General features: G+C 51.0%; 1 protein-coding gene across 1 annotated transcript in view; it reads right to left on the bottom strand.

Annotated features, from left to right (window-relative positions):
• Positions 1-15,188, bottom strand: part of IGSF21 (immunoglobin superfamily member 21) — a gene marked incomplete at both ends in the record, with an annotated part of 247,143 nt that overhangs the window by 27,549 nt on the left and 204,406 nt on the right. Inside the window, one exon of the mRNA XM_082615553.1 lies at positions 13,615-13,733. Within this exon, the coding sequence (XP_082471679.1) occupies positions 13,615-13,733 (119 nt within the window). The remainder of the gene's footprint in view (positions 1-13,614; positions 13,734-15,188) is intronic.

The raw sequence follows: 15,188 nt of genomic DNA, 5'->3' as shown, positions 1-15,188 counted from the left end.
CTGTCCCAGGGAGGGGAAGTTTACCTTCTGCCAGAGACACTAAATCCAGCTCCCAGTGGTGGAAAGGATAAAGTATCGCATGGACCTAACACTTGTCACGGTTTAACGATGCACCTGCAGGCCCGCTCTGGTGGGGTCGGGAGGCTGGAGCCGAGATGGGTGGATAGTAGGTGGAGAGAGGCAACCCTGGAACGAGAGGCGAGCCCTGGTCTGTGAGATACAGAAGGTCCAGGGAGTTGGTGAGAGCCTTGGGGGACTGTAGCCACCTGCTTGGAAAATTCCAGGGAGCAGATGAATTTCTAGCTCAGCTCAGGAGGGCATGACAGGCCATCCCATGAGAGGCTGTAAAGTGGCTCCTTAGCCAGGCGGCCTGGGTTTGAAAACAAGCTCTGCCACTCACTCGCTGTGTGACCTTGGGTGAATTACTTAACCTCTCTGGGCCTCAGTTTCCTCATTTATTAAAATGAGTAAGTACCTACCTCCTAGGGTTGTGAGGAGTAAATTGATTAATACATTTAAAGTGCTTAGAGCAGTGGTTGGCCCCCTGTAACTAGAAAATTCACCACTAATATTAAGATGGGTCTCTCTCGGTCCTTCCCCCATGGCAGGCACATAATAGGGGCTTATAAATATTAGTTGAAACAAGGACTTGTAAGTGTGATGAATGAATAAGCAAATGGTCTGTTTCCCTCAGAGAAGAGCTGGTGACGTCAGCTCTGTGGCCCCAGGGAAAAGATGCACAAAACAGTGCATATGCTGCTTGACTAAGCGTTGCACCTTCCAGCCATGATCACGGGTCAGAGGGGTTACATAGCTTTCCAAATCAAGCCCTTTGAGTGGATGTGCTTCAAAGGCCCTGTTTCCATCCCCAGCTCAGGGACTCAGGTCCCCATGGAGGCAGAGTGGTAATCAGAGAACATTCAGTTTCCTATTCTAGGCTTCCCTTTATTAGCAGACTCAGTGTTCTCCGCTGTAAAATGGGGACACTGATCTTGCTGACTTTCCAGACAGCTAGGAGGAGCAGCTGACAGTGCAGCCCAAATATTCCATGCTGCCCCTATTGAGAGGAGCCTTGGTGTCTGGCCAAGGCCCAAATGGCTGCCCACACTCAGAGAGGCGCCATGTCCCTCTGTCTTCCTGGCAGCCTTGTGTAGTGGAAAAATCGGGGGCTCTGGCTTTCAGCAGACCTGAGCTCAAAGCCCAGCCCACTCACTGCTGTGGGACATCAGGCAAGTTCTCTGTCCTCTCTGAGCTGTCTGTAGTTTGCCCCCGTAACTGAGGCAGCATAGGGCCTGCCGAGGAGTGGGTAGACGAGAGGGAGGACTAGTGAGCTAATGGACTGTGCTGGGCCTGTCGCTGAGCACTCAGTGGGCTGCAGTCAAGGGCACTCCTCCTTTGCAGCGCTGTGTTCAGAGAGGCAGGGACAGAAGACTCTAGAAGCCTGTCCAGGAGGCGGTCAGCAGGCTCTGGCCTTTGAGGCTGAAGCTGGGAAGTGACCGTCCTTGATAGATGACCCAGTTAGCTGCAAAGAGCTCCTCTGAGCCCCAAACCCATCTGTTTGGCCCCTCTCTGAATGAGCTCTCAGCCAGTGACCTCAGCTGGCTGAGGACCCGTGGGCGGGCAGGTGGGCAGAGTGAGCACCTTTCCTCCAGGTCCCCGGCCAGGTCCAGGCACTCAAGACAGCAGTGCTCAGTCTCCAAACAGGCTTTATGTCCACCCTGGAAGACCCTGGCCACCCTGGCCTCAGTCCTCTGGGCTCCAGCCCCGCCTCTGGCAGCCAAGCCCAGCCAGCTGCCTCCGGCCCCTGATGCCCATCTAGAAGCTCCGACTGGTGGGGAGGAGGTCTGCAGAGGTCCTGAGGACTGCAGCCCTGGCCTCTTCACTCCAGCGGCCCATTTCCTGCGGTCGCCGTCTGCGGAGTGAGGTCACGTGGCTTCATTGGTACCTTCTCAGGGGAACATCTCCAACCTGTGCCAGGTCCTGCCATGTCCTCCACATCTGCCCCCATCTTTCCAGTTGGTCCCCACGCCCTGTGGCTTCTGTCTGGAAAGGCCTCACATGTTCAGCCTGTCCTGACTGAACCCTGGGCTGGCTCTTACCATCTCTCCCCTCCTAACTGCCCTCCCTGCTTTCAGAACCTGCCGGCAGGCCAGGCTGAGCACGATCTTTAGTTCCCACAACAGCCCTATGAAGTAGGAACCTTCATGACCCCCAGTTTCTAGTTGAGGAAACTGAGGCCGGGAGAGGATAAGTCACAGTAAGACTGTGGAGGGATGGGATTGGACTCGGGGCTGCTGGGTCGGTCCCTTCCTGATCTCCTCCTCCAGGGCCCAGGGTAGGAGGCCACAGCTGTCACTGCCTGGCTTATAAGGCTCCCACTGGGCTGATGTCACTTCCTGCAGCTCTGACCCTATCCCCTGGCCCTACTGATATTTCCAGGGTGAAGGTTAGGGCAAAATGGGTGAGAAGTAAGAACCACTACTCTTTTCATGAGTGCCCAGTGTGAGCTTGGGACATAAACCTTTACATTTCATGCCTCAACAGGGGAGATGCTACTGCAGCTCCCATTTAGCAGATAGGAAAACTGAGGTTCAAGGAGATTAAATAGCCTGTCAGTGTAGCGCAGTGGTTAGGCCTCTAACCACTGCTTCTGGAGCCAGCCTGCCTGGGTTTGAATCCCATTTCTAGCCTTGCTGGACCTGTGCCCTCAGGTGACATTTTTAACCTCTCCATTTTCACACCTGTAAAACGGAGAAAGTAACCGAAGACCCTACCTGAAAGGTCTGCTCTGACAATTAAATCTGTTAACAGGTGTAAAGCAGGGCTGTGCCTGGTGTGTAGTAAATGCTCAATAAGTGTTTCCTGCTTTTATTACTCGTAGTTGCAGAGCTGGGTTTCAAATTCATGGCTGAATCCAAGGCCTATACCCTTAAACACCCATCGATTCTCTAAGGAAGTAAATGCTGTTTCTAGTCCATCTACTGAACAGAGGTGTAGTTCTTCAACTGGGGTTTTACCCAGCTGTCTGTTCCCAGTTTGGAGGACCACGGGCATTTACTGTCACTCACCCAGGGTGGGTGGGAAGGCTGATGGGGGAGGGGAGAGGGCTTGGAGGTACCCAGATGTTTGCCTGGGGGACAAAAGGCCCAGGTCTGGTCTTCAGGACCCTGGGGGCTTCTGGGGTGGGAGGTGGAGATTTGGGTTTGCAACCTCTTCCCCTCAGCGCCCCAGGACTCTGCAGCTCTGGCCAGGATCCCAACCCGTCCTTGCCTCCTTGCCCGTGGCCACTGCAATCTCCTGGGGCCGGTTCAAGCCCAGCAGGTGGCTCATCCTCTCCTGCTGCGAGACAAGGGAATGAGTTGATCATTTCTCATCCAGCAGGCGTCCTGGGCTACGGAGAGGGCTCTAGCGGTGGCTCTGAATCTTGCCTCCCAGCTACCCTGCCTGGGGACCCCCAGGGATTCTCAGACCAGCCGTCTCCCTCCAACGACTAACCTGCTCCCTGGACCACCATTTACACCAGCTGTGCGCTGGTCCTGCAGACAGCCTCCCAGGCCCCCACCGCTGTCCTGCCCCACAGGCAGGCTTTGAATTCTACCAACTGAAACCCACTTTCCCACTGGCATCCTACAGAGAGGCAGGTCTGTGCTTCTCCTGCTCTGCTCAGGCCTGGGGAGAAGCAGCAGGGCTTTGAGGGATGCAGGGTCTGCCCTCAACCCTCACATCTCCCTGTCCTACTTGGAGCCAGAGACATTTCTCCTGCCCAAGTCAAGAGGAGTCCTCAACACTCCAATTATTGGTCCTGGGAATGTGCTCCTCTTTTAGAGAGGAGAACTGGGCTGGGAGTTCAGAGACTGGAGTTCCAGAATCTGGTCTCACTGTTTTCCACTGTGGCTGTACCCATTTACACAAAACTAAAACCAGAACTACCATAGAACCCAGCAATTCCACTCCTGGGTATATATCTGAAAAAACCAAAAACACAAATTCAAAAAGATACACGCGGGCTTCCCTGGTGGTGCAGTGGTTGAGAATCTGCCTGCCAATGCAGGGGACACAGGTTCGAGCCCTGGTCTGGGAACATCCCACATGCCGCGGAGCAACTAGGCCCGTGAGCCACAACTACTGAGCCTGCGCGTCTGGAGCCTGTGCTCCGCAACAAGAGAGGCCGCGATAGTGAGAGGCCCGCGCACCGCGATGAGGAGTGGCCCCCGCTTGCCACAACTACAGAAAGCCCTGGCACAGAAACGAAGAGCCAACACAGCCATAAATAAATAAATAAATAAATAAAAATTAAAAAAAAAAGATACACGCACCCCAATGTTCATAGCAGCATTATTTATAATTGCCAAGACATGGAAGCAAGCTAAGTGTCCATCAACAGATGGATGGATGAAGAAGATGTGGTATATATATATATATATATATATATATATATATATATATATATATACACAATGGAATACTACTCAGCTGCTAAAAAGAATGAAACTTTGCCATTTGCAGCAACATGGATGGACTTGGAGGGTATTATGCTAAGTGAAATAAGTCAGAGAAAGACAAATACTGTATGATATCGCTTATAAGTGGAATCTGAAAAATACAACTAACTAGTGAATATAACAAAAAAGAAGCAGACTCACAGATACAGAGAGCAAACTGGTGGTTACCTATGGGGAGACGGGCAAGATAGGCGTAGGGGAGTAAGAGGTACAAACTATTGGGTATAAATTAAGCTATAAGGGGTGGGGGGGAGGGATAAACTGGGAAGTTGGGATTAACATATACACACTAGTATATATAAAATAGATAATCAACAAGGAACTACTGTATAGCACAGGGAACTCTACTCAATATTCTGTAATAACCTAAATGGGAAGAGAATTTGAAAAAGGATATACATATATGTATAACTGAATCACTTTGCTGTACACCTGAGACTAACACAACATTGCAAATCAACTATACCCCAATACAAAATAAAAATTTTTTAATAACAGAAGAAATAAGCTACAAGGATACATTGTACAACACGGGGAATATAGCCAATATTTTATAATAACTATCAATGGAGTGTAACCTTTAAAAAACAAAAGAATCTGGTCTTAGAAAGCAGAGCTTCAGAGCTCTCCAGAAATCCTAGATTCTGGCCTGGCCTCAAGGAAGTGGGCTCAGCCTTTGTCACCCTGCCAGGAATGCTTTTAGCCCTCACCAGCCCCAGGGTGAGTTTCTTCTATTGGAAAAGGTCCAGGAACTGGCCACGGGAGAACTTCCCATGAACTTGTGGCCCAAAGTCACACAGCAGGGGAGCAAGCAACTCACACTGGAGATAGACCAATGGAATCACAATCACAATTTTCTCCTGTGTGTTTCTTCTAAGAGTTTTATAGTTTTAACTCTTATATTTAGATTGATGATGGATTTCGAGTAAAGTTTTTTACATGGTATGAGGGAAAGTCTACCTTTATTATTTGCACGTGGCTATCTGGTTGTCCCAGCACCATTTTTTGGAACAGACTCTTCTTTCCTCATGGAATTGTCTTGGCATCCTTGTTGAGAATCAGTTGACTATCAATGTGAGGGTTTATTTCTGTACTCTATTTTATTCCATTAGAAGAAACTCGCTCTGGGGGTGGTGAGAGCTACAGGCAGGCTGGGGGGTGACTGAGGCGGAGCCCATTTCCACGAGGCCAGACCAGAAAACCACTGAATCGTGTACTTTAAATAAGTGAATTATAAGTTATGTGAATTCTATTGCAATAAAAATCAATTTAAACAAAAACAAGGGGAAAAAAAGGCACCAGATGCACTTAATAAAAATTCAGTAAAACACACTGAAAAAAAAAAAAGACAAGCTATGCAAAGTTTATTAACAACTGTTCTCCGTGTCCCCTGGCCTCAGGTTTAGAAAAGCATATAGTGTGGTTTGGTGCCATTGTGGCCTCGGGTTGCAAAGTTCTACCTTTATCTGCTAACCTCACTTGGAAGCCTCCAGAAGAGACACAGGGATCCCAAGATAGAACATTTTACTAATGCTTAACAATACTCTGTGACGTCTAGAAGAGTGGAGTGGTTAAGCGTATAGGATGCATCTACCCCTGCTCTGGCACTAGCTGGCTGGGTGGCCTGGGTAAGTGATGTAACCTCTCAGATTCTTCATCTGTCAAAAGGGAAGTGGCAGTACCTGCCTTCCAGAGCTGTCGTGACTGTTCAATAAGTTACCCTATGAGAAGCTTAGCACAGTGCCTGGCAGGTGAGCAAACACACAATGAACAGTGACTCTTGTGGTTGGCAGCCAAGAGTGTGGGCTTTGGAATCAGACAGTGAATGTGCCCTGCTCCCTCCTGGGTCAGTTACTGTTGTGGGTTTGTGTCCCCCAAAAAGATAAGTTGCAGTCCTTACCCTGTGAATGGGACCTTATTTGGAAATAGGGTCTTTGCAGATGTAAAGTTAAAATGAGGTCATAATGGATTAAGGTGGGCCCTCATCCATTGTCTTGTAAGGACAAGGAGAGGGAAATTGGGACACAGGGACACAGACGCACAGAGGGAGAACCAGGTGAGGAAGGAGGCAGAGATGGGAATGATGCATTTACAAGTCAAGGATGCTGAGAATTGCTGGCAACCACCAGAAGCTGGGAGAGGCAAGGAAGGACCCTTCTCTAGAGCTGTCAGAAGGAGTATAGCCCTGCCGACACCTTGATTTTGGACTTCTAGCCTCCAGAACTGCGAGAGAATACGTTCCTTTCACTTTAAGCCCCCAGATTATGATCACGTGTTATGGGCAGCCCTGGGGATGCAGCACAGTCTCCAAACCTTGCTTCTGCATCTGTACCATGAGCTACGTCCCTCGATGGGACGTGTTCTCAGCACCTAGAACTCTGCTTGGCACTGGGAGATGATGAATACGTAAGTAGCCATTGAATTGGTTGCATGAAGGCATGAAACCCACATGGCTCGGGCCTCACCTTCTTTGAGTGTCACCTTCTTAGAGAGACCTTGCTGTCCACCTTGTTTACAATAGCCCCACTTCCCTCTGCTTTGCCTGACTGCCCTCTGACATATCACAGGTCCCAGCTGTCTACTTGTTCGTGTCTGCCTCTCTTCCTGCACTGACTGTTCCTTGAGGATGTGGAATTTTGTCTGTCCACTTGCCGAAGCTGAGTTCCCATGCATACGACAGCAACAGAATGTACCAGGTGCTCCATAAATATTTGGGAAATAAATGAATGAATGAAAAATGAATGAATAAATGAGATTTAGAATGCCCGTGTGTACAGACAGCCAAGTCACCTTCTAATATATTTCAACCAAAAAGACATTCTGATATTGTTTTTACCAGACAGGAAAGTTCAGTACTGGACTGTCCATGTCACACGTGGACACTGACTTGGATTTGGACCCAGGTCGGCTGGACTCCAAGTTCAGTGCTCCGTTCAGAGGGTCTAAGTAGTGAGGGGGCGCTGGGTAGTAGCGGATGGGAGAACCACTCACGGGGACTGGGGCACAAGAATGGAGAAGCGGGAGACACTGATGGACGTGCTTTTCCTCCCCCCAGACTCCTGCAAGCCCCCTAGAGGGACAGCAGCCCCACTGGCCATCTGAGTTTTGAGTGCCAAGTGCTCCCAGTTGGGGCTCAGTCTCCCCAGGGTCCCCACTCTCTCTACTCTGCACTGCTCCCCCCCTCCCCCTCATGCTTGCTTGACATTTGTGTCACTAACAGCTTTTGTGCCAAAGGTTGAGATGTTTCCCCTTGGGAGCTCAAAGATGCTGTTAGGAGCACCAGCTCTGGTCCCAGGCAGACCTGCTGGGAGCCCCAGCTCTGGCACTCGTGTGGGTGAGCCCCTTAAACTCTCAGAGCCTCCGTTTCCTCATCTGTAAAATGGGAGTGACAATGCCTACTTCGGGAGGTGCTCATGAGGGTCACATGATGAACCATGGATTGAATACTCAGCACACAGGGCTGGGCAGATAGCTGTGCTTGATGGCTAGTGACCTTGATTATTAGCTCTGGGTTAAAGGTCCCCTCAGTGGCAACTCTGCACGGCGAGGGGGGCCAAGAAACCCTGTCCCTTGGTCTTGTGGCGAAACCAAAAGAACAGCCTCTTTTGGCTTCAGCAGGTGGGAGTATCTGCGCCTCTCAACATTTAATTGATTGTAACGTCCCAGCCTGAACACGCTCCCCCGCATAAACTACACCCCCAAGAAGAGCCTCCGAGAGCCTTCCGTGACTGTGTACAGTGCGTTCCCGGGGTCCAGCACGCAACATTCAAACTGGCTTACAATTTATCTGCTGCTTGGATGAAAACATTTTAATGAGTCTGTGCAGCCCGAACCCTCGGTGTCACCCATGGGACTCCCAAAAGTCTTTCCCCACCACAGAGCGGGGGTGTTACAGGCGTGAGATTACAGCTGCCCTTGCAGTTTGGTCTCCACCCAGAGGCCTCTGGAAACAGCGCGTTAGAATGTTCTGGATGGATGCAGGCTTGGTGATAGCGGGCTGGGGTGGCCAGCTCTCCGGTGGACCTGCTCTGGGCTTTTGATGTAGGTGGGGGCCTGGGCGCTGCCCACCCTCTAGGCTACCCTCTCCCCACTGTCCTGGGAAGTTTCCCTTTGACCCCCAAATTGGACAGGGGCCGTCTTGCCCCACTGTTCCTTGCACAGCCCTTAGTGTCCCTTAGGAGACCTAAGGGCTTAGGCCCAAAGGAGACCCCAGCTTTCAATGACCTCCGCTTACCTGGAGGGAAGGTCTCTGTGTGCGTGTGTGTGACAAGAAAGGGTCTTTCTATGCAATGCCACAGACAGACCAAAACAATGAGCTGACTTTAGTTTTTGAAACCTGCCTTGAAATATATTTAAAGGAGACAGTCATGGGGGAGGAAGGGGGAACAGGGGCAATTTTTAAACCTTTCTAATTGTGCCTGATTTTTAACTGACATGATCGCTATTTGTTGTGAGAGATATTATTATTCATTTATTTATTTTGAAGTACAGTTTATTTTCAATGGTTTTTTTTGAGATTTTTAAAAAATTATTATTATTATTTTGGCTGTGTCACACAGCTTGTGGGATCTCAGTTCCCTGACCAGGGACTGAACCCAGGCCCTGAGCAGTGAAAGCGTGGAGTCCTAATCACTGGACGTCCAGGGAATTCCCTGATTTACAATGTTGTGTTAATTTCTGCTGTACAGCAAAGTGGTTTGTTTATACATACATACATATTCTTTTTCATCTTCTTTTCCATTCAGTTTATTACAGGATATTGAATATAGTTCCCTGTGCTATACAGTAGGACCTTGTTTTTCATCTCTTTTATATATAGTAGTTTGTAGAGAGATACTGTTTATGCGTCACTCGGACTGTGCGTGGGCTCAGAACATTCTGTGCTCTGGATCATCTCATTTAATCCTCCCAACCTTGGCTAAGTAAGCCGCTTCCTTCTCTGTGCCTGGGTCTATGCAGTGGGCATAGTGCAGTTTCTGCCTCATGGGCTGACGTGGCCGCCGGGGTTATGGGAGATGCTACGCGGGAAACTGCCTTATACTCGGCCCCACTGTCTCTCCCAGCCCTCCCCTCACCCGTCCGGACCTTGCTGAGCCTCAGAAGCCACGCTGCTCTGGGACAGGGACAGCCACAGCCCTGTGGGGCCCAGAGCCAATCCTTTCCTCTCCCTGAGCCTCAGTCTTCTCATCTGGGAACTGGGGATAATGGTTATCCTGCCCCTGAGGGGCCGTGGTGAGGATCAGGCGAAATGCTCTATGGGAAGCACCGTGGAACTGTCACAAAGTGGCCAAGACTGAGGTGTGGCTGTCATTTTCAAACTTGGGATGTAGCCTGGCTCCTCCCCTAGACATGTGATGTCTGGACAGGCAGACCTACAGGACGATGGTCACACAGAGGCCAGCCACCCTGACACCCAGAAACAGGGCAGGACTGGACTCGCTTTCCAAGGAGCCAGTGGGTGCAAACCTGTGAGCATTCATTTCTCAGACTGGCTTAAAGCTCCCTGGAGTCAGGAATAGTGGATGGGACTTCTCTGTGCCAGGGCTAAAACCAGAAGCAAGAAAGAGGCAGCCACATCCATGCCCAAGAGCAGGCAGGCTGGAGACAACGTTAATAAAGACAGTAAGGGTTTCCCTGGTGGCGCAGTGGTTGAGAGTCCACCTGCCGATGCAGGGGACGCGGGTTCGTGCCCCAGTCCGGGAGGATCCCACATGCCGCGGAGCAGCTGGGCCCGTGAGCCATGGCCGCTGAGCCTGCGCGTCCAGAGCCTGTGCTCCGCAACGGGAGAGGCCACAACAGTGAGAAGCCCGCGTACCGACCGCAAAAAAAAAATAATAATAAAGACAGTAAAATCTGGCCTACTGAACCTCTTAGCTGCCTCGTGCTGGGCTAGGTGTTTTGCAAACCTTTTCTAATTTAAACCTCACAATCATCCTAGGAAGGAAGCATCCTTACCCCTGTTTTACAGATGGGGAGACAGAGGCCCAGGGAAGCTAATGAATCCAAGGTTGCATGGTGGATCTGGGATTCAGCTCCAAACCTGCGTGTCCTTAACCTGTATGCAGATGGGGCATCCTCCTGTGTCCGGGGTGAGGTGACGATTGTAAGGAGGAAGGAGAAATACATTCGCATATAGATAAGAGTATGGATACAGCTGTTGGTGCATGTATTGATAGAGATATCAATAGAGATATATATAGAATTAGTATTCTTTGAAGACTTAGAGGTTTAGGCCAGTGGTTCTCAAAGTGTGGTCCTGATACCTGTAGCATCAGCATCATCTGGGAACTTGTGAGAAATGCAGATTCCTGGGCCCCACCCCAGATACGCTGAATTAGGAGGTTTGGGGGTGGGACCCAGCAATCTGTATCTTCACAAGCCCTCCAGGCGATTCAGGTGCTCATTCAAGTTTGTGAACCACTGGTTTAGACCATGGGCTTTGGCCTCAGATGGCTGTTATGACCCTAGACAAGTCATTTCCCCTCATATAACGGGGATTATAACATCTCCCAGCTCACAGGCTGTCGCCAGGATTCTGTCGGAAAATGCGCATGAAGCTGGAAGCTCACGCACTGTCAGGCATGTGCCATGATGGGGCAAGGCATCAGGTCCTGCCCGCGTGGCAAGTACCAGTGGACGTGATCCCTCAGGGGACAGCTAGGCTGTAGGGACCAGTGACAAGCACGGTGACCTCTGAGCACTGGGGATGGTCAGAGGATTGACTGAGATGGGGGGTGCTATTCCAGGGAGAGTCTCACCCAGGGATGCGCTGAACTTCTGGGGGTCGGAGCCTTCCTGGGGGCACTGGGGTGGGTGAGGTGGAATCCCTGGCCCCGCCCCTCTCTGGTCCCTCCTGGTAGCCTCAGCCTCCTGCTCAGAAGTGGGATCCCGGGAGCTGTCTGCCCCATCCCTGGATTGACTGCCACCCCCGTCTGGGAGGAGCCCAGAAGTACAAAGCCCCTTGCTCCTCGGAGCCTACCGGGAGCACACCACCTTCTTCAGCTGGGATTGTCCGGCCGGCTGTGCAAGCCGGGCTGGTCCCACGAGACCTCTTTGTGCCTCGGTTGGAACTAGCAGAGGAGGTTCAGGGTTATCTGGTTCTACCACCTCATTGTACGGATGAGGAAACCGAGGCCACAGAGGGACAGTAACCTGCTCAGGAGCCTTTGGTGAATGGGTGAGGAGAGCGCCTCGTAGCAGAGGTGGCTTTGAGGACTCTGGTTGCTCACAGGCACCAGGGAGCAAAGCCTCAGCTGGACCTTCTACACTGCCTCCATCAGTGCAACATAGCTGGCCCAGGAGTCAAGACACCTGGGTTCCGGCCTCAACACTAAGCAGCCTGATCTCACAGGAAGGTTTTGTGATCCTTGCTGTGTGACTTCAAGCAAGTTGCTTGCTTTCTCTGTGCCTCTATATCTATGTCTGCAAAATAGGGATAATAGTGCTAGCACCTTCTCTTGGGTTGGCTGTGAGGACTAACTGACATAAGGTCTGGGAAGCACTTAACCCCGTGGCCTCCAGGGGCCTTCCCTGAGCCTCTCCCTAAACTGACTGCCACCTCCCCTGTAAGCCACTCTTGACCCCATGACCCTGCGTGATTTTCTTCCCAGTATTTATCACTATCCATAATCACCTCACTTACCCATCTACACGTGTGTTTTATGTTTGTCTCACGCACTGGACGCGAATTCCCAAGGACAAAGATGTTTCCTATTGAAAGTATATGGCCATTTCCTGGCACGTGGTAGGTGCTCAATAAATATCTGATGAATAAACAATTGAGTACACATCCCTCATCAGACTGGGAGCCCCTTGATGGAGCAAACTGAGCATCATCTGCACCGGCTTCCCTGGTGTGACCAGCCTAGGGCTGGGTACCAAGAACACTCCTTGTCCAAGTATTACAGAAGCTGTTCCGTGGGCGGGCGACTGCAAGAGGGGAGGTTTTCCTGGCACTGCCACCTCCTGGCCATGGCCTGTCGCCCAGGAAGCCAGAACACACCACGTACTGCTGCTACAGGATTCAATGTCCCTCTGGAGGTCGGGCCTTTGGAGGTTTTCCATTTCCCCAGAAACAGTGGCTTCCACGAGGCCTTTATGCTTTCATTGGCTGCCTGAGTATGGCAAGCTTTGTTTCCCTGATAAATATCACTTGATAAGAAAATCAGGGAACACAGAGTCCGGAGTCAAGGCCAAGTGCCTAGAATCCTGGCAGCAGAGCTGACCCAGAACCCAAGATTGTGCCCGGCAAGAATGTCAGCGCTGGAAGGGGCTTCTGAGACCACATGGAGAAAGGCTTTGTTTCACAAGTTGGGAAACCGGGGCTGGGTAGGGGACACAGCCAGCCAGAGGCAGGCACTAGTATTCTTATCCCCATTTTACAGATGTAGAAATGGAGGCACAGACACAGGGAGGGAACGTTCTCTCTGCAGTAGGAGTGCGTCGTCACTGAGATGCTGTCTCAATCCCCTCCTCCACCCTGGAGGCTCCTGGATGGTCCTTCCCCCGGGGGAGTGCCCACCCTCACTGCACTTTGCTACAGGTGTTTCCATGAACGTGGCTCCTGGCTTTCACCTGGGAAAGGTGCCCATACAACTCAGTATTTTCTCCCTGTGACCTCACCCGGTCGCAGAGCCTGAGGCTAGGAGATCCATGAGTGATCCACTAGGCCTGCATCCCACCCCCATCTTACAGAAGGGGAAACTGAGGCCCAGAGGCTTCAGCAGGCTGCCACCCCTCGGGAAGTCTCAGCGCCCCTCATCCATTCCAATCAACATGTCGGAGCCCCTTCAAAGTGCCTGGTCCATGAGGCTGCACGGATGAGGCACAGCCCGGCCTTCCTCAGGTCCGGGTGTCAGTGCCGGTAGGAGAAGGGGTTCCTGAGAGGCCACATCAGTCACACCTCAGCGTGGCTGGCCTCCTGCCCTCGAGGGCAAGGGTGGGAGAGAAGAGGGTCCACTGCCAGCACAGCAGGCATTTTGGCAGGTGGTTCCCAGGACAGCCCCTCTGTGTGCGTGGGTATGCACATGCGCGCGCGTGCGCACACACACACACACACACAGGCACACGTGCACGCACACAGTGACGCCAGTGCCAAGAGCCCTGCACTCACCCATGACGTTGAGGAAGATGTTGCCTGATGCCAGGACCACCTTCTCCCTCGTAGCGCGGTCGTAGATGCCCACGTGGCACTCGTAAGGACCGTTGTCAGAGATGCGGACCTCGGGCAGCCTGTGGGGAAGCAGAGGAGTGGGATGAGGGTCCCTTGCCTGGGGCTGGCAGTCACAGCGCTGCAGTAAACCGACCCCAAAGCCCCACCATCCAGCCTTCTCTCAGCAACGCTCCTGGACCCACCATGCAATGCCCACATGCTGTGCTGGGCGCAGAAGAAACATTTATGGAACACCGACTGTATGCCAGGCCCTGTGCCTGATGCTTCAGAGGATGAAGGTGTGGGCTGTATGTTCAACTAGAGTTAAATCTGTGCTCCTTTCAGCTGCTGAACCAGGGATGGTGACGTGCCCGCTCCCAGGGGCCCCTGAAAATGACATGGACTGAGGCGCCTGTCATGTGGTTCAGGCTCAAAACTGTCACCTGGTCCACCAGCTCATTCATTCCTCACAGCTGCCCCCCCGACAGGAATCGCTCTTCCCATTTCATAAACATGGAAACTGAGACTCCAGAGGGGATGTAATTGCCCCCCCCCATATGGCTATTAAGAGCCAGGATGGGAATCTGAATTCTTCTCTCCACACGGCCATGCTATCACTTTATGCGTGGCCCTGGAGACTTGAGAAGAAACACAGTAAAATTCTTGTTTCCAAGGACCGCCCCCCTTCCCAATGGACAAGGAGGCAGGGAAGTTGATCAATGCCCCAAATCCCATGGGAATATGGAGAACAGGGTGGAGGTTCCTTAAAAAAGTAAAAATAGAGTTGTCATATGATCCAGCAAACACAGCCCTGGGCATATATCCAGAGAAAAATATAATTCAAAAAGATACATGCACCCCAATGTTCATAGCAGCACTATTCATAATAGCCAAGACATGGAAGCAGCCTAAATGTCCATCAACAGATGAATGGATAAAGAAGATGTGGCACGTATATACAATGGAATATTACTCAGCCATAAACAGAAACGAAACTGAGTTATTTGTAGTGAGGTGGATGGACCTAGAGTCTGTCATACAGAGTGAGGTAAGTCAGAAAGAGAAAAACAAATACCATATGCTAACACATATATATGGAATCTAAAAAACACAAAAAAAATGGTCATGAAGAACCTAGGGGCAAGGTGGGAATAAAGACGCAGACCTACTAGAGAATGGACTTGAGGATACGGGGAGGGGCAAGGGTAAGCTGGGACGAAGTGAGAGAGTGGCATGGACATATATACCCTACCAAATGTAAAATAGATAGCTAGTGGGAAGCAGCCACATAGCACAGGGAGATCAGCTTGGTGTTTTGTGACACCTAGAGGGGTGGGATAGGGAGGGTGGGAGGGAGGGAGACGCAAGAGGGAAGAGATATGGGGATATATGTATATGTATAACTGATTCACTTTGTTATAAAGCAGAAACTAACACACCACTGTAAAGCAATTATACTCCAATAAAGATGTTATAAAAAAAAGAAAATGTGGTATACACACACACACACATATACACACACAATGGAATATTAC

This window comes from Mesoplodon mirus (assembly GCF_964341445.2).
Source record: "Mesoplodon mirus genome assembly, chromosome: 3".
NCBI lineage: Eukaryota > Metazoa > Chordata > Mammalia > Artiodactyla > Ziphiidae > Mesoplodon > Mesoplodon mirus.
Note: the sequence above shows the minus strand (reverse complement) of the source record. Positions and strands in the feature narration are given on the sequence as shown.